The 19186-nt window shown below is 44.7% G+C and overlaps 1 protein-coding gene across 2 annotated transcripts in view; it reads left to right on the top strand.

Moving 5' to 3' along the window:
• Window positions 1–19186, top strand: part of IFT38 (intraflagellar transport 38) — a 56894-nt gene that overhangs the window by 19726 nt on the left and 17982 nt on the right. For both annotated transcript variants that reach the window (XM_085075075.1, XM_085075074.1), the window contains exons 8-9: window positions 48–189; window positions 16393–16468. In XM_085075075.1, the coding sequence (XP_084931201.1) occupies window positions 48–189; window positions 16393–16468 (218 nt within the window). The remainder of the gene's footprint in view (window positions 1–47; window positions 190–16392; window positions 16469–19186) is intronic.

The following is a 19186-nucleotide window of genomic DNA, read 5'->3' as shown; positions in this document are numbered from 1 at the left end:
CTTCTCTGGGCAGATTTCACTGAGGACTTTGTGCTTTTTCTCTCCAGCCCTGCTTTCATGGATGAGTATGAGAAGATAGAGGAGCAGCTGCGAGAGCAGTACAGTACCTACCTAGAAAAATTCCGAAATCTGACCTACATGGAGCAGCTCCTGGATGATCATCGACGGACAGAGCAGGAGATGTTTGAGGTAAGACAGTTTGGAAGTGTTCAGCAGGACTGTACAGCCTGCCCACAGAAAATGTTTTAATCCCCTTTCCCAAAGCATCAGCCCACAGAAAATGTTTTAATAACCCCTTTCCAAAGCATCACATCAGGAGTTGATTGAGTGACTGGCAGGTGAGGGAAAATCCAGTGACTGTGGCTGCTGCAGGCCAAGCATGACAGCACAGCTGCATTTTGTGAGTTACTAAAGTTAAACTGGAGTGATGCCTCTTGCCAGTCTCTTGACTCATTTTCAGTTGCTGAATTTTGTTCATGAAGAATGTTTTCAGAATTTCTGTTTCTTTTGCTACATACAATCTATGTGCTTACTTTTATTGTCTGCTGATGTGTAAGAGTTTCTCAGCACAAGGCTCTTCAGTCTCCTCAAAGTATCAGCAAAGATACTTTGCTGCAAAAAACAGCAAAGAGCATCAGTGAGGAGATCAGATGTGCTGGGATCTTCTCCCACATAGACTTCAGTTTTGTTTGAGAGAATTCTCTCCTCTCTTGACTTGATGAGTTTTATCATTTCAGTGTGAGTCTCCTGATGGATAATCTGTGTCTGTATCCTGTCTTGCTCCAGACTTTTCTCTGGGTGTTTACTGGACTGCAGTGCTTTCAGCCAGCTTCTCCTTCAGCTTCCAGTACCTTCTTGTTTAATTGTCATCCTTCTCACAGTCCTTACCCACTGTATCTTCTGTTCTTCATTGAAGACATGTTTGAGTGAACAATTTCCCCTTGGATCTTAATGCTGCTGGGTGTGCTACACCTGCAGTTAGAGAATCACAGAATCTGTGGGGTTTGGAACAGACCTCTTAGATCATCCAACCTGAGACCAATCCCCACCTTGTCACCCAGCCCAGAGCACTGAGTGCCACATCCAGGCTTTCCTTGAACGCCTGCAGAAATGGGGACTTTACCACTCCCTGGGCAGCCCTTTTCAATGTTTAGCAACCCTTTCCATGAAGAAATTCCTCTTGATGTCCAACCTTAGCCTCTTCTGGCACAGTTTGAGGCTGTTTCCTTTCATCCTGTCCCTGTTCTCTGGGAGCAGAGCCTGACCCCCCCTGGCTGCCCCCTCCTGTCAGGGAGCTGTGCAGAGCCACAAGGTACCCCTGAGCCTCCTTTTCTCCAGGCTGAGCTCCCCCAGCTCCTTCAGGAGTTTTCCAGACCCTTCTCCTTGTGCTCCAGACCCTTCCCCAGTTCCGTTCCCTTCCCTGGACCCACTCCAGCCCCTCAATGTCCTTCCTGAATTGAAGGCTAATGTGGGCATTTGAGAATTTGTTAATCACTGGGAACCAGTTTCCCACCAGCTTCCTTTTCACAAGCACTGTCTCTGTGCAAGTTTTTTCACCTTCTATCTGAAGTCGGTTCTAGCTCTCTGTTCCAGTTCTTCACCATATCCTTCACCCGCCCCCCTCAAAAAAAAGTCCTCAATTAAATCATAATCTTGAAGTGAAGCCTAAAATCTGATTTCTCCCTTCTGTTCAAATGCCATTGAGACTTCACAGCCAAAGGAGAAATGCTTTGAACTGAGCTACCTGAAACTGTTTGTGAATTCATGTGCAGAGCTTTGTTAATGAGTTGGTGTTCAGCTCTTTGGGGAATTTTTGTTAAAAGATAACAAGACAAAGAAAAGCCTTTGTCATTCACGGCTGTGCCGTGCTTAGAATATGGAGAACACACTTTATTTTCCTTTTTTCTTCTTCTTTCTGTGAAACTCCTGGGACTCTACCCATATGGTTTGGCTTGTGGTTTCCTAGGATAAGCTGGGAACAACGCTTCAGCCTAGTGCAGAATTAAATAGTATAAAAGCTGGTGACAAAAAGATGTGGCTTTGCTCTGCACATTTCTATTAGTTGTACCTAAAAATACTTAGAACATATAATGGATGAGACTGACCATGTTTTTGTGAGCAGGAATACAGTGAGTCAGGCAGCCATGAGTGTTTTGCTGCAGAAGCTGTTGCTCTGGTGGAAGAAGAGGTGTGTGTGTTTCTCTTCCAGCCAAATATTCAGGAGTGCTGGAGTCCAAACTATGATTTGAAGTCATTATGAGACGTCAGTCCTCAAAATCAAACTCCAGGACTTGGGGACTGAAAGAGGATGAAAATTTCAGCCTGGAGAAGAGAAGGCTCTGGGGAGACTTTAAACAAGCCTCCAGTGCCTAAAGGGGCTCCAGGAGAGCTGGAGAGGCACTTGGGATGAGGGATGGAGGGAGAAGACAAGGGGTAATGGCTTCCCACTGCCAGAGGGCAGGGATAGATGGGATATTGGGAAGGAATTCTTGGAGCAGTCTGGTCTGGTGGAAGGTGTCCCTGCCCATGGCAGGGTGCTGGAATGGGATGAGCTTTAAGCTCCCTTCCAACCCAAACAATTCCAGGATTCTAATCTGAGTCCCAGCTAAACCAAGAGGCTTGTAGGTGCACTGCTATTTCTAAACCAGTGAGGGGATGTATGTTTAATCCATTTGGGATTAACCTCTTGCCACTCTGGGACACAAGGATATGTCATTCACTTCTTCCAGTCTTGATCTGCTTTTCAAGTGGTGCTTCCACATCTTGGCTACTTGCTGGTGAAGCAAAACTGTGGGTTATTACATGCTTTAAAAAAAAAGAGAACAATTTGCCCCAAAACAATGTTTTGCATGTTGTCTTACAGTTTATAATCTTGTGTCATTTTCAGCATCAACAGTGGAAAAAAATAACAGGGATAATTACATTTAATCAATTTTAAAACACACTCTCTCCAGCTGTCAGAAACACTGAAAATTATGTTGATTTTTTCTCCAACCCTGATTTGTCTTTTGTTCCACCAAACAAATCTTAATTAACTTCCACAGTAGCAGCATGAGGCAATTCTTTTATCATTGCTGTGTATTTGCTAAATAGCTTGCCAGCAAAAAGCATCAGCAGTATAATTAGATTAATCCAGCACTCCCTGTGCTATTCCTGGGCCTCTCTTCTTGACTCAGTCCCTGTTTTTAGGAGTTTTTGCTCTGATGGAGAGCCTGTTGCTGAATAATGAGCCTGATCTGTGCTGCAGTTGGACTCAGAGTGATTGGGTACCCACTGATGTCACACAGTCACTGACCTGGCCCAGAGTGCAGTTCCTAATTAACAAAGTGATTTAAAGATTTTAATTAAGTGACACTGAGCAGTTGAGGCACTCCAGCCCCTCCAGAGTTGGTGGTTGTGTCAATTTTTAGGGTTGTTTTTCCATGCTGTGGGTGTCCTGGTGTTGTCCTGAGCCTGCTGTTCCTTCTCCTGCCTGTGTCAGTCACATGGAGCAGTGGTTGGAGTGCTGAAAGTGCCTCCTGCCAGGCCCTGGGCTGAGAAATCTGTGTTCAAAGAACCAAAAGGCTTGTGTTGAGTCTGAACCCAAGAGTTAATTGATGGTGAAGCAGCTCCTGCTGAGCACCTTCCTGTCTGATGTGGGAGCCCTTTGAAATATATGAAAAATACAAAATTATTTCTCCATTATCACCTGGAGGTGGCAGAAGTCCACCCATGACTCGTCTTTAGAGTGAGTTTCTCACACTTATTGACAAACTGTCATGCACTACTTACTCATGGATCCGAGAAATTTAAACAAGGGCCTTTTGTCTTTGCAGTTTCCTTTGCCTTTTTTACTTTCAGCCACCTCTTTTATTCTGCTTCTGTTCCTTTGTGCTGTTCATGGAATTAATCCATCTTCCTGCAGTTCTGTGCCAAGGCAGGGATTTATGAGCCATGTCTTCTCAAAGATTTGGTCTTATTTTTCTGCTTCGTAAAAAGATTCAGCACACTTAATTCATTTTTACCCCATTTCTAAGATGGAATCGTTTCTGATGTTTAGACACAGAAGCTGTTAGAACTTTGGCTGTTCTAAGAAACCCAATTTTCAGGGGTTTTCAGATTTGGGGGTTGAAATTCTCTCTGGATTATAAATGAATGCCTCTGTTTTAAAGGACAACACAGACTAATACAGTTCAAAAAGGTGTTTTTGGAATTAGCTTATGTAATGCCAGAATAACTTGGCAATATCCTTCAGCATTTGCCTTTTCCCTGGAGAGAATGTGCTTATTCTTTGCTGTGCTTCTCAGAGAACACCCCAGAAGGACTTTCCTCTTCAGCTGCTTTCTCTTAAGGTACTTTCAGACTGTTTTTATGCTGTTAGTGTGTAATCTCAGCTGAGGAATGCCATGAAGTGGTGGACATGGGGATGAGGATGTTCTGAGTCATTATCTTTGGATTGGGATTGCTTACACTGGTTTTTTTTTCATCATTATGGGGTTTCCAAGGGCATGTAGTGATAGAACAAGGGGGCATGGCTTTAAAGTGAAAGAGGAGAGATTTAGATTGGATACTGGGGAGAAATCCTTCCCTGTGAGGGTGGGGAGGCCCTGGCACAGGGTGTCCAGAGAAGCTGTGGCTGCCCCTGGATCCCTGCAAGTGTCCAAGGCCAGGTTGGACAGGATTTGAAGCAGCCTGGGACAGCAGAAGGTGTCCCTGCCCATGGCAGAAGGTGGGATGAGATGAGCTTTAAGGTTCTCTTCTAACCCAGACCATTCCATAATTGATTTTATGGACTGTCAGTAAACAGTCCTTCATGATTAATCAAGCAATTCCAAATAAACAGACTGTGTTGTGACTTTCCCTTTGCAACCCACCCTCCCCAAATATCTCTTCTTCATTAAAATCCTTTTTATCAGAGCTTCTGAATATGCTCATGATAAATTGGGATATCTGAGTTCTGCACCACTCTTGGGTACCCCTTGGTTCTGCTGCTTTTTGCACTGAATTATCCCTCTTAAATACTAAATTCCACATTCCCACTGTGACAGCTGTTTGCTGCAGTAGCCAGCACAAGGTTAATATGGAAAGCAGTTGGTTACAGACTTTAATCTTCTAGTTTATGTGCATTTGAATTATGACTGCTTTAAACATTTTATAGGTGCCAGGAGAGCACTCCTGGTCCAGCATTGCTGAACTGTGTGGGATATCAGATGGAAAAGTAAGATCAGGCTTCTGGATTGTTGATTGCTTCTATTTTGGCCTTTAGTCCAGTGTACAAAGATGGCAGTGTTGGTGCACTGAGACACAAATCCCATAATGGGCAAATGTGGAAAAAATTAGAGGAGGGGGAAGGGAATATACAGGGAGAGAGTAGGGGCAGTGGAGCGTAGGAGAAAAGGACAAAAGAAATGATTGGTTGAGAAATTATGATCATAGAAAGGAGAAGCTGGAGAGAGAGAGGAGGTGGGAGCGCATGGGGAGAATGTGTTAGCGAAGATGGAAATGTTTTATGTGCATTCATTCCATGGAAATAAAATTCTGCAAGTCCTTGCCAATGCCATGGCAACTATCTTGAGGCAGGTCATGCTCACCAGGGCTCTGTTGATACTGTCTCCCATTAAAGCTATAGGAAAACCTTTTGGGAAAGGAAAACAATTGAGATCAGTTCAATTGATCTCAATCAGATCAGCTCAGTGCTCAAAGGTCCTTGTTTTCACCATGATTATCTGGGTATCTGATGTGCCAGGTGGGTGACAAACTCACTTTAGGATCCCAGATTTGGAGTAATTTGACTCACAGCTTCAAGTTGTTTGTGTCTGACAGATCCTTGAGCTCATTTTATCACAGTTCTAGAGATCAAACAAAATTATGGAACCCTAATCTCTTACAAGTTTTTCTGAGCTGAGTTTGGTATGAACCTCCTGTAAAGGCTACTCAGTCTGGTTTTTTCTTGCTGCTGTTGTAAATCTGTACTAATTCTGTTATCAATGAAACACTCTGCACTTGGGGAAGAAGCGCAGAGAGGATCTAATGAATTTTGCAGCCAGGGTGAGTTTTTCTGTCATGACAGCAGTTGTTGCTGTGAAGTGTGAGATGTAATGGCTCTCAGTGACAGCATAGCTTGGAAATCCATGGACGACTGTCACGAAGACAAATCAGAACTGTCTGATCTCTAATAAATTCAGTTCTTAACTTGTCCCACTGAATTTCTTGTGCAGTGACTCCACTGGAGAAGAGGCATTGCATGAAAACAGTCTCTAGTGCATTCTGAATGTGCTGCCTTGTAGTTTTACATCTTCTCTTTATCCAGTTTCATTTGGGAAGGAGATGAATAAGTGTATGGTTCATATTATGGTCTTTCTGCCAGCCTGCATTATCCTTTTGAATATTCACAAAGACTTTAGAGGTCTGAAGTACATAACAGAAATCACTTGAAATTCACTCAGAATAGGAAACAATCAGATCACTTGAAGCAACACTGATCAAGGAGATCAATTTATATTTTTCCCCAGAGATGAACATTTAAATCATTGAGAAGCATTTAAAGATGTGATTGTTTGAAAGAAAAAGCTAAATAACTCTTAATTTGGGACTGATGTTTGGTGCTTTGCACCAAATGACATAAGTAGGTAGCGTTAAAATGATATATAGGAAATTGAGGAGGTTTATGCTCTGCTGCAGGTATTTAGTGGGGAAAAGGAGCTGTGAGAGTGGCATTTGGATTTGCATCAACATGCGTAATCCCATCAGGTGCAAAACACTAAGGTCTGAGTCTTTAAATAGTGAAATAATTCTCAGTTTTCTGGCTGTGTGAAAGCAGTTCCTAGTTGAGTTCTGTGAAATGTGGAAATGGAACACTGTGCACACACAAGAGTGGCTCCCTGGGATAAATGTCCTGACAGAAGCCTTGGCATTGAGTGGCAGTGGCAGTCACTGAGAGCTCTGGGATCCTGCCAGGATCCTTTGGAGAAGATTCTGATGTTGGGATAACCAATTGGCCCAACTCCACATTTCAGCAGCTTTGCACCAGGGTCAAACATCAGCACCAAGAAAAGGGGAGAAATCCCAGGACAAACTGCACACCTTTGTACCTTGGGGCTGGAATCCTGTTCATTTTGCTAGAAATCCATTTCCATTCCCAGTTGGATTAACCTTGAGCATGATGTAGTTCCACAATCAATGGAAACCTCCACTGTAGGCCATGACATTGTGAGACTTTCCTATTTTTTAAATTTGCTGAGCTGGAGAGCTGTGAGCCTGAGTCTGCTACTCAGGCTGTGTTCCATCTGTGAGAGGACTGAGGAGGAACCTGCCCTGTTAAGCAGGTCTGACTCTCCTTGGCAGTGCCACATTCCCTGGAAATACCTGCTGGTGGCCACCTTCTGCTGGGAAACTTCAGAGAGTGCCTCCTGCATCTCGGTTCCTGCTCTGCCACAAGGGTGTTTCAACCAACAGCTGCTGTTCCTTAATCCCTAGAATAAATAGGAGTGAAGCTATCCTGTGTCCCTGCTATTCTGTGGAGAAGAACAGAGCTGTGGAAACCAGAGAAGCAGGATATGTAAGGTGAAACCTGCTGGTGTTGCCCATTGCTGGTTGCCCAGAAATGATTTTCCTGCTCTTTTGTGTTAAAGAATCAGAGCCTGATGCATGAACAGTCCTACAAGCAGTGCTTGTCATCCCCTTGCTAAAGAGGTTTGTCTGCATTATTGCTCAGCTGCACTTTCTTCTTCTCTAACCCACCACAAGGAGATATTTGAAAATAGTTTTATTCCAGTCATCTAAGGAGCAGCTAGAGCATTGTCCAGGGGAGCAGGAAGCAGGAGTGCAAAAGTTTTCAGTCTGGAGCAATGGTAAAAGCCAGGTCTGTGATTCCTGTGCCTGGGCTCTGACAAGAGTTAGAGGGAGGCTTGATGGTGCTGACACTCCACTGGGGTGGGAGATCACGAATAAACAGAAGTGTGTGTCAGCCCCTGTTGAAGAGGCTCTTGCTGTGAGAAATGGGGGCTGTACTGAGCTAATTGATCTCAAGATAGAAGGCAGCAGAGTCCATTATCAGTTCCTGGAACCCTCAAGTTCACCAAGAACAGCTGTCCTTTCATATAGTAAACATTCTCCTTGAAAAGAATGAGTAATTCTGACTCCCCTTGGAACACTTGAGGCTTTGTGACACAGGCAGAGAATAATTCAGGTGTTGGAGTCTGGCAGGGATGAGGCAGGGACTGCTTTGTGATGGTGAACAAGACACTGCTGGGACTCCTAACTTCCAATCAGTGTTAATTTGGATGATGATTTCTTCAGGCACTGCAAACTGACCCCAGGTTTGCATTGCAGAATTGTACATTAATTCGAATTAATTAGACATCCAAACAGTATCACCTGTAAGCTCGCTACAATGAAGATGTAATCCATGAAGGGAATGTTCAATGAGCTGTTATTGAGTCATTAGAATTCATCTCTTCCACAAAAGCAAATAGGAAAAATGGAGAGTTGTCATTATGGGAAATTTGCATTGTATGTAATGCTGAATACAGAGCACCTCTGATCCACAGGATAAAGTCCATCCTCTGTCATGTTATTTTAGGTAGTAATGAATTTGTGTTATTTCTGACTTGAAGCTCTGTGTTTGAAGGGATTTCAACCAGAAAATTCTGGACGGAAAATGTTAGGCTGGATTTTTTTTTTTTAATTTCTTCTTTCCTTAGTTCTCTTTAGATTTCTCTCAGTGCTGGCAGATGATTTCAAGGCCTGTGCCCTGCACTGGTCTCATGCTGCAGCCTCTGCCAGTGCCTTCCAATCCTCCTGTGCTCTGTGTCTGCACAGCCCTCCTGAACCATGGACAGGCACAGAAATCCTCAGCTGAGAGCCCAGAGCTCTGTGTCCTTGGATGTTCTGCTCCCTTGGCTCTGGCCTGTGGTTCCTGGATGGGTCAGGAGTATTTCTTACGTCACAGAATGGTTTGGGTTGAACCTTACAGGCCATCCAGTGCCACCCCATGCCACAGGCAGGGACACCTCCCTCTACCCCAGGTTGCTCCAAGCCCTGTCCACCCTGGCCTTGGACACTTCCAGGGCAGCCACAGCTTCTCTGGACACCCTGTGCCAGGGCCTCACCACCCTCACATTTCTTCCCCATATCCAATCTAAATCTCTCCTGGCCTTGAAACATGTACAGCACAGCAGTGGAGAGAAGTGTTTGAGGTGGAAAGTTTTGAGTTGGCCTTTATTTGTTGTACTTTAGGGGTTTTTGAGTTGAAAACCAATCAACTAAATCACTTTTAAACCTGCTTTCTTGGTCACTGATTGAGAGATTGATTCTGTTCCAAGCAAGGTCAGCTGTGGCATCAGACTTTATCCAGTTCAGTCCTCAAAGCCTCCAAGGACAGAGACTGTGCAGCGTCTTTGGGCCAGCTGTGCACTGTTTGATCATTCCAATAGAAAACAAGTGTACTGTAAAAAGTGCAGTAACCTGTTTGGTTTTTATTGCATCAGAAGTCCCTCCAGAATCATGCCAGGGGGAGAATTACTCATTTACTGTGTGAGGATGCCAGGGCAGAGCTTAGAGAGAGGCAAAGAGTTCACACAGAGCATGAAAGAGCACTCAGGTCAGGAAACACATCCCACTGGGTGAGAGCAAACAATTACCAAGCTGCCTTTCCTCACCCTGAATAATCTGCTCCTTCTGCTGAGTTCCCAGAGGGAAGGTGCTGATGTCTGGGTGAGACCTTCCCTCTCAGTCTGTGCATTCCAGAGGAGCTGCTCTGCCTCAGGGCTCCGGATCTGCCTCAGCCCCAGGTTATGGAGTGTGCTGTTCCCTTCCAGCTCCAGTTCATCCTGGCTATTGCAGGGCTGGGGCTGGATGAAATGAAGGCAGGACTTGGTGAGTAATCATGGAAGCTTTAGGAAGAAGTGTGTGAGAAATGTTAATTGAATCTGATTTTAAAATAGTTGCAGTGGGTTGGTTTTGAATCTGGCTTCGTGTAGCCTGAGCTGGTGTCACTGAGAGCTGCTGTGGTAAATGGCATTGGTGTATCCTCTGCCAAAAATTGCATCTTTTCTTGTCTTTGCCTTCTGCTTCACCCCATGTGAAGGCTCTGCTGGACACCTTTCCCACAGATCCCTGATGGAAGTTTTCCTTCCTAAAGACTTTCCCCCAGAACAAAGTCATCATAACTGGCAACAGGACAAAGGGAAATGGGCTCAATTTGTGCCAGGGGAGGTTCAGGTTGGATATCAGGGAAAATCCCTTCACAGAAAGGCATTGGGACAGGGTCACCATCCTTGGAAGCATTCAAAAAACAAGGAGATGTGGCACTTGGGGACATGGTTTAGTTGACAAGGTTGCACTTGATCTTGGAGGTCTTTTCCAACCTTAATGATTCCGTGATTCTATAAAAGTCCGTGCTAGGCTTTTTTACTCATAGCTTTCCTCAATGAAACATTTCCCTCACATTAGAAAGTGTTTGTGCTTTTTCCATAATTTTCTTGATGGCATGAAAGACGCTCCATTAATTAACACGTTTGCCCTTGAAAAGAGAAACCTTTCAAGCAACTTCTGAGGCGTTTTTGTGACTTGTCTTGATGAAAGTGCACTTCAGTAGTGATCTAAGAGGCCTAATTGATTATTTTGATAAATGTGAGCACTGGTGCCAGAATTTATTAGGGGACACCATATCTCTGTAATCCCAGTGGGATCACAGCTATGCACACTCTGATTCCTCCTGCTTTGGTTCCTGTGATGGAAGTACTTGTGTTCAAGCATGTGAGATGGGATTGCCCTCACAGGGAACATTCCAGATCCTGTTCACAGTGCCCTGTTTCTTGTCAGGATCATCATCATCATCATCATCATTCCCTACCAGACCTCATTCAAAGCCCTGCTCATAGCAGAGCAAGCCTTATGGTAAAAGTTCTTCTGCGCTACTGTTTCGGGTGGATTTTGTCTCTCTCCCACCATTCCTCAACAGAATAAAAAGGAACAAACCTGTGTCACTGCAGTCACATCTAGTCAAACATAACTGCAGCCATGTTTCAGTTCAGAGCATGAATTTTGGGTGAGGTACTTAACAGTAGTTCAGCATCCAGGAAACAATCTCTGCTCTTAAAGAAGAGCTCCAGGTGGGTTGGTACCTCATGTTGCCATGAATTTTAGTCCCTTTCCCTTTGTCCTTGGCAGTTTTCCTCTCACTGAGAGTTGTCACATTCTCCTCAGGCACTTCACGTTTTCCCCTCATCCTTTATCTCCCTCCTGCTGAATGAATGGCCACTTTTATCAAAACCAGCTGCCTCAGTGTGTGTGCAGCAGGAGCTGATCTCAGGGGGTTTGTTCTGTGACAAAGCAGGGAGCAGCTGCCCAGGTGAAGTCCAGGTGAGCTGAGCCCTTCAGTCCAGCAGCAAACTGGTTTGCTCCAAGGGTACTCCAGAGCAGTGGGAGCAAAACTGTGCTCTAGCAAATCACTGCAGAAAAAAATCCAGAAGGAAACATTGTTTTCCCTTGCTAAGATGAAAACATTAGACATAGATTTGTGGGACTGGGAGTGTGTCTGAGAGCAAAGGGAATAATTTAGGCAAAAGTTGAAATGCTCGATTCAAATGCAAAAAGTCAGTGAGCTCCAGTTGTTGTCCTGTGCTTTTGTACTTAATCCTTCCTATTTCACCCACTTCTTTCCTTTCTACTTAGTGGTAATTGTGTCTGCCAGCTGGCTGCAGGGCACAAATTCTTTGTATTCAAAATTCTGCTGTATTTTTCCGAAAAAAACTTAGAGGTTAACTTAAAAAACAAAAACAAAAACCTGAGCTGTTTTAAATTATCAAATACTGCATAATTTTTATTTTTCTTGGTTTTGAGCTGTCAGACTTGCTGCTTTGCAATCTGCAGGGGCAGAGCTGTCTTCAGTCTCATTATTTCAGCAGCTTGATGTTGTGGTTTAACCCAAAACTCAGGAACATGAGGTATATCAGAAAGGACGGGGATAAAGGACTGGCAGTCAGGTCAATCATGTGGTTTATCCAAATCCTGGATCACTTGCCAAAGTCAAACCCTGAGTCAGTGGCAGAGCAAAATAACCCAGAGCCTGCACATTGGAATTCACCATTATTGTTTCACTGGTGCAGAGAGCAATATTTAAACATTCATATTAAAACATTCTGACACATTTTATTGCAAAGACTTTCATAGTAAGGTATTGGAAAATCATCTGCTTTGCCAGTTAAAGAAGATTGAGACACCAGATATCTCATTCACACTCCAATCTACAAAAACTATCTTGAGTGGTTTGAGTGTGCTGGGCAGGTAACAGAAAATGGGCATGAAAAAAGCCCAGTTGATTGTGAACTTAGATGAAACTTACTTGATTCAGAAGCCTTTGTGTGTCACCAGAAGAGCTCTGCATTTCCTGGTGCTCTTGACTGTGTGGGCTCTGTGTGTCACCAGCCAAGGGCCTGCATGGAAAGCTGGGACATCACTGGTGACTAAGGACATCTGAGCCCTCCTGAGAGCCAGGGGCAGGTCACTAGCAGTGAAAAGTCATTCTGTCTTGCTGGGATGAAACTTTTTCACCCTTTGGACACTCAGCCAGTGGAACAGGTTCCCAGACAGGTTGATCAGACTCAGAGATCTTTAGGACCCAACAAGCTCCAGCTCTGAGTGCTGTGATCTGATCCCTGGCAGTGGGAGGTTGGGCTGCCACTTTGGAAGGTCCCTTGGAGGTTGTTCAGGGGGTCTCAGTGTCAGCAGCAAAGCCCTGCCTTGCTGCCCATTTCCCTCAGCTGTTTGCAAAAATTGCTCCTCTGGGCAGATTTACAGCCAGGAGAGGCTGCATGATGTATGAGGCAGAGGAGAGAATTTCCATCTGTCTGCCCCTAACGTAGGATTTCAGCCCAAATGACCCCTGAAAGGCCTGGGAGTCCCTCTGAGGGGGCAGGTTGGTTTGGATTTTGTGTTAATTGATACTTAATTTGTTTTATTTAACCCTGTGATTCCCCAGTGGCAACTGCCACTTCATTTGGGTGCAATTCACTTTTAGAGAGTGTTTGCCTGCTGCATCTCCTGCTGTTTGTTGACTGGAGAGACTGACCAGGGGCCTTCAATATTGGCTCCTGCACTCAGGTTATTCCCTGGGGGAGCTGCAGGAGCACAGGGCACATCTCTGTTTTCATGGAGCTGTCACCCTGCCACGCTGCCAGGAAAATGTGACATTGTGCTGGTTCCTTGTACAACACTGTGTGGTGAAAGAGCACCTGCAGCTTTCCAGTCTATCACCCCCAGCTCTTGTGCCTTGTCACAGCTCAGAACCCCTGCAGCACACACCAACCAGCCCAGCCTCAAACAGAAAACATCTCTGATGAGCACAGGCTGGGCTTTGCTGAGCTGCCATCAATCACATCTGCTAAGGTGGTGTGATGTGGGGTGGCAGCGTGGAAGGTGAAAATTGCTCAGGCCAAAAAATGTACCTTTGATGATGTCAGGTATTCGAAACCTTTAAAAAGTGACAAATTCTGTTTACTTTCTAGATTTTTCATCTGCCATCCCTTCCACCCTCTCTTTGAAGATGTCACTTGTTCAGGACAGTAACCAGCAGTTCACCGGTGCTGTCCTGGTTCTGACTGGTTTGGAGCTGCCCTTTTAAAACATTTTCTGTTGCTGCAGTTTGATGAGCTTTTGCAGGATGGTGGCAGTGATGGAGGCATGGCTGCTGTTGGAAGGGAGGATGCTCAGGCTCAGCAGGTCCCCTGGGCTGACAGTGGCATTTGACCAGCCGTGCATCAAGTTATTCAGAAACCTAAACCAGCAGAAAAACAACATTTTTCCTGCCAATTAAGTGTCTGAGGTGGCTTGCAATGAGATCAGCTGAGCTGCTGGCAGCAGCAGCACAGGTGAACAAAAAGGAGGAAAGGGGAGAAGTGGCTCATCTGTATGGGTAAACATTCTTTTAGCCTTCATTTCTCTTGCAGTTGAAGTTCATAAACCCCATCTTAGCCCTGCTGTTTTCCCCACAAGTGCAGCACCCCATCCTGCAGTCAGGACCTCGGGTAGGCACATGCTGAGCTGCAGGGGAGAATTTGCCTGCCTTAATTCTGTTTTGATGGATTAGTTTGCAGCAGGTTCCTTTCATGTCGCTGCACAAGTACTTTTCTCCGAGCTGGAGAGTGTAGAAGGGAAGGAGCAGGGAAGCAGGCCAGGGCAGCTGCTTATTTGTCTAAATTGGAATTGCCAGCTTCAGCTGTCGTGGGCTGTGCCTGGAATTACAGTGCCAGGCAATGGTTATGTCTGTGCTGATTATTTCACTGCTCTGTGAACATTCTAAACATGCTTCCCAGGCTTATTTGTCCCCGTGACATTTGGGAAATATCCTTTTCCTTTTGTCCTCTTTTTCCCTTTCTTTGCCATGTGCACTGTGTGGGCTGCAGCAGCCAGTGGGTTGGGATTCAGGTGGAATTGATCCTCATGTATCCACTTGTCCCAGGGACAGAGCAGTGGGGGGCTGCATTGGTTATGTTTGTAGGGCCTTGTTTCAATCACTGACCACATTTAAACCTCAGGACTGGCTAGGAGGAAGAGGTTAAAAAAAAAGATAGCAATGGTGAGGCTCAGTCAGGAAATATTGGGACTCACTGTTGCAGAGGGAGGCTTTGGATGGCCTTGGAATGACCAAAAGAAACACTGTTAGCTGGAGATCTCTGAAATTTTTGCCTCAGGTTCGCACGCATTTCGATTTTCATCATCTTTGAAAAGGCTTTGCTGGCACTGAGGGGGTGGGGAATGTTAATCATGAAGCAGGATTTCATAAAGAAGAGCAGTTTCCTCCACAGGGTATTTTAAATGTTCTGAATCTGCACGAAACAAGTTATAAAAACATGCTTGTGTCTTTTCCTCCCTTGTTTTCGCTTGTGTCTTTTCTCCCTGCAGAACACATCCATCAGTTTGGAGATTTCAGTAACTATCTTGATGCAAGTTGCTGCTGGAGGCTCTCATTCCATGGGATTTGGCATCTTGACCTTTCTGCTCTATCCCCCATGACACTGTCACACCTGGCTCAGTTTTGCAGAGTTCCTCCTTTGGTCCCAAGGATCCATTAGCAATATTCCTGGTACCCATGGAGCCCCTGTCTCTGCTAGCACTGAGAGTTTGTAGAGCAGACAGTTGGTGTGGTTGCCCAGAGCAGAGTTTTGGATCAGGATTTATTCCCTTGAGAGAGGCACTGACCTGGGTTTCTCACCAGCTACAGGTGACACATCACTTCCACTTGGAAACATCTTCCCTTAAAGCTTTTCCAGCAGGAATTTCAATTCCCAGGGCAGATGTTTATGCCAAGTTGTGTTGTATCATCCCAGTCTGCCCCCAGACCTCTATTTCCAGCAACTGCCTCATGTGCTGGGTGAGCCTTGGAGGTTCCTTTCTTAGCTTCTGTACCTGTAGCAACACATTTCCACATGAAAGTGTGAAAACATTGGGCTCCATTCAACCACTTTCAGAGGCTCTTCCTACTTCCTTCCCTCTGTCCCATGGATATTCCAGCTGAGTCTGTGTTTCCTTCCCACAAGTGCAGTCTAAGTGTGGAGGTCTGATCACATCAGAGCAACTGGTGTTTTTAATTATAATCATACTTTGCATAGAAAAATCAAAGGCTCAGAAAAATCTTACTTCAATCCACAGTTAATTAGCTTTCCATTGCCTGACTGGAATTGAAGAGACTAAGATTAGCAAAATTTGTGGCTAAATCTTCTATCAGCTGTTGCCACCTGTTCAGTATTTTAGGTTCTGTTTGCACCTGATTTTGTGCATTCATATCTAATTTTATCATGTTTAGTTTGCTATTCACCGCTAGCAATTTTTAAATTTTCAAATTTAAGCTAAATGTCATTAAAAATGGACTAGAAGGGTCCCATTCTGTGATTTTTTTTAGTGTCATTGACCTTCATTGGGTTGGTTCTCCTTTGCACCTGAATACCACCTGTGGTATAATAAATAAATGGCTGTAGTTTTCCAGCTTATTGGTGGGGTTATTTGCTCCAGTTTTGTTTGCATGTTTGGAAAGATGTGGATTCTTTCTGTTTTGGATGTGTGTTAGGAAGTGCAGCCATTTCAGAAACAAGTTCTGGTGCTGAATGGGCTATTGGCTGAAAACAACCACCAAAGCCTGCTTCACTGCTGGAACAGCAATCATGTTCTGTGGGGTGAAGACAAATAAACTCATTTTGCATGGGATTAGTGATGTTTCACCCAGTGGCACTGTGAGGTTGATTTTCAGTACACTGTTTGACTTGTGCTTTATATCCTCACCCTCACAGTCAAAGTGAGGAGCTCCATGTCTCAAATCAGCCCTTTTTTTCCATGAAACATTTTCAATGCTGACATTTTCTAGTCCCATTCTGCCTGTGGCAGCTTTTCCAAGGCAATTCTTTTCTCCTCTTGCAGGAAGCAGCCAACATGTTACGTGTTGTTCAGAACAGGCTGAAGGAGGAGGAGCAGCAGCACCTGCTGAAAAGTGGAAGTAAGTGGCATTTCTTCACCTCTTGTAGTGGCAGAGGAAATGTGGAGTACTGGCTACTCCACGTGTAAGTATCCCCTTACAAGGGGATGTGGGGTGAGGACAGAGCAGGCAGGGTTAGAAAAAGTGGAATGATGACAATTTTAAAAGGACAGCAGTGAAATAGGGAACCAAACCTCTGGGAATGTTGCCCTGCCTTGCCAGTTTTACCTGCAGTGCTGACACAGTCAGCCACTGAATGCTGGCCAGGTGCAGTGAGGAGATTTAGGCTTCATTTTACTGTTCCCAGCACCGGGGGAGGGCTGGTTTGAGAGCAGACTTGGACAGAGGATTCTGCTCAGCCAAATGCCTCGTAGAGGTGAACAGTCCTCCTGGTTTGTGCCTCTGTCACACACATGGTGTGTCCTGCAAATCACATTTTTCCTTTCTGTCCCCAGTTTCTGTCCTCAGTTTCTGTTCTCAGTTTCTGTGCCTGGCATGGAGTTTGGTTCTGTGTCCATGCTGATTCTTTAGGACAAGGCTACCAGATCAGAACTTTCCCAGATGTAAATTCACAGCTTAAAATCCTCTGTAATATCATCAGTCTTCTCAATAGGATCCACATTTGCCTCTCTGCATTTGCTTGATTTTACTATACCAGCAAAATGGGAATGCAATTAAAATCTGGTTTGTTTTTTTTTTCCTAAACATCTTCTTAATTAATTAGATCAGAAGGGAATTAACAACCTCTTGAGAGGCTGTAGACAGCTCACAAACCAGATACTGCTCTTTTTGAGCCAAACACCTGCCAGAACTTTATCATTAACTACCCCTGTGAATTTAATATTGCACTCTGTGCACTTTTATTTGATACTGGGAGAAAGTAGAAGGAAAATTAATTCTCAGGATCAGAGGGAGAGTTCATGGAAGATGAAATTGGTTAAAGACATTAAAGTTGTGCTTCACAGTTTGTTTGGTGTCCAAGATTTTCAGAGCAAACTCATTAAAGAGGAAATTCACTGATTCCTGCCCATCTTTGATCTCACATCAATGAAGTAAAAAGTGAAGACGTTTTAGCTGAAATACAGGATTTGTATATAAATTTGGATTTGTAATATAAATTACAAGAATGTGGAATTATTTCAAGGATTTATTTGAGTGAAAAAGTCCAGGTACTGCTCTCTGACAGTTTTTGGGGTAAAAAAGTTCTAGAGGAGGTGGACATCAGCCATCAGTAACTGGCAGTGTGAGATACAACATGAAAATCTGCTGCCCTGCTTCTTCCTGTCTGTGGATTTTCCTTTGGAAAACTGTTCTGTCATTTGGCATCCCTGAAACAAAAGGAACTTTGCCTTTTAGTGACTGATTTAACTGCCACCTAAGAATGTGATTATTACTTTTAACAACCTCAGATATTACCATAATATGTCTTAATTAAGGTACCTAATTGTCATAATTAGTATTTATTCTAGTGAGAAGAGCACCAGGATCCTGGTTTTCAGAGCTGGCTCATTTATTCACTGTCCCATCACCTTGGCAAATCGAGTCATCTCTGTCAGCTCTGCCTTTGTCTGTGAAAGTCTGCAGAGGTGAGACTGACACAGGAAATTGGGCTCTCCAGGGCTGTTTTCCAGTCAGGAGCACAGAATGGAATGTTATAAAGCTCCCCAAGACCACAGTCTGCTCACACTTATCAACCTGGGCTCCCCCTTAGACCAGACCCCTCTCTCCTGCTCCTGTTATTAATTAAATGCTGCCCTTTAAGCAATTCAAACCCAAGAGATTTGGTGAGGGAATGCAGAAGTTGGTGTCTTACATGGCACAGTGTGTTTACAGAGCAGCTGTGTTCATCCCAGGATCCTAATGCCAGGAAAAATACAAGAGGAAAAAAGAAAGAGCAGCAGAATGGGCTGAGCATCACTGAGCAGCTCTGCCTCCCCCAGGGTTGATAGTGTAATTCACAGCAGAAATAGGGATCAGGATGAAGGATGGAGTTGTTGCTGGAGAGGATTCCCAGGAGATCTACGAGTGGATCTGGCAGTGATTTTATCAGGAGTGCTGTGAGCATGGTGAGGAAATGGTGTGAAGTGCTGCAGGCACCAGCAATTCAGCCTTTCAGCTGGGTTTGGATTTGGAGTGCTGCATCCTCCCAAGAGAAGACATGCCCTGTAATGAGCCAGTGACAGGGAAGAGTGAAAAGGGGCTTTGCTTCACCATCAGAAACATCTTTCTAAAGTAGGTTTTTGGAGGGAAAAATACTTCACAGAATCCCAGACTGGTTTGAGTTGGAAAGGACCTCAAAGCCCATCCAGTGCCACCCCTGCCACGGCAGGGACACCTTCCACTAGCCCAGGCTGCTCTGGGCCCCATCCAGCCTGGCCTTGGACACTTGCAGGGATCCAGGGGTAGCCACAGCTTCTCTGGGCACCCTGTGCCAGGGCCTCCCCACCCTCACAGGGAAGAATTTCATGTCTAAATTGACTTTCCTTCAGTTTAAAACCATCACTCCTTGTCCTGGCAGCACAGACCCTGCAAAATGCTTCATTATTCCACTTATATTTTTGAGTAATACCCCCCACACAAAGCAAAGTGGTTTTATCCTAAGTTTTATTCCATCTTTAGTTTGTTAGGAAACTTGGGATTTTGCTGTCTGGGCCTTCAATCCAAGAGCCTCCAGGATGGTTGAAGGGAACCCTGCTCTGAGTTGGTCTTGTTCATGGAATGGATTGTGGAGATGAAGGG

This window comes from Lichenostomus cassidix, chromosome 14 (assembly GCF_008360975.1).
Source record: "Lichenostomus cassidix isolate B80296 chromosome 14, HeHo_3.0, whole genome shotgun sequence".
Taxonomy (NCBI): Eukaryota; Metazoa; Chordata; class Aves; order Passeriformes; family Meliphagidae; genus Lichenostomus; species Lichenostomus cassidix.
The sequence above is the reverse complement of the archived record's forward strand: the minus strand, read 5'-3'. Positions and strand labels throughout refer to the sequence as shown.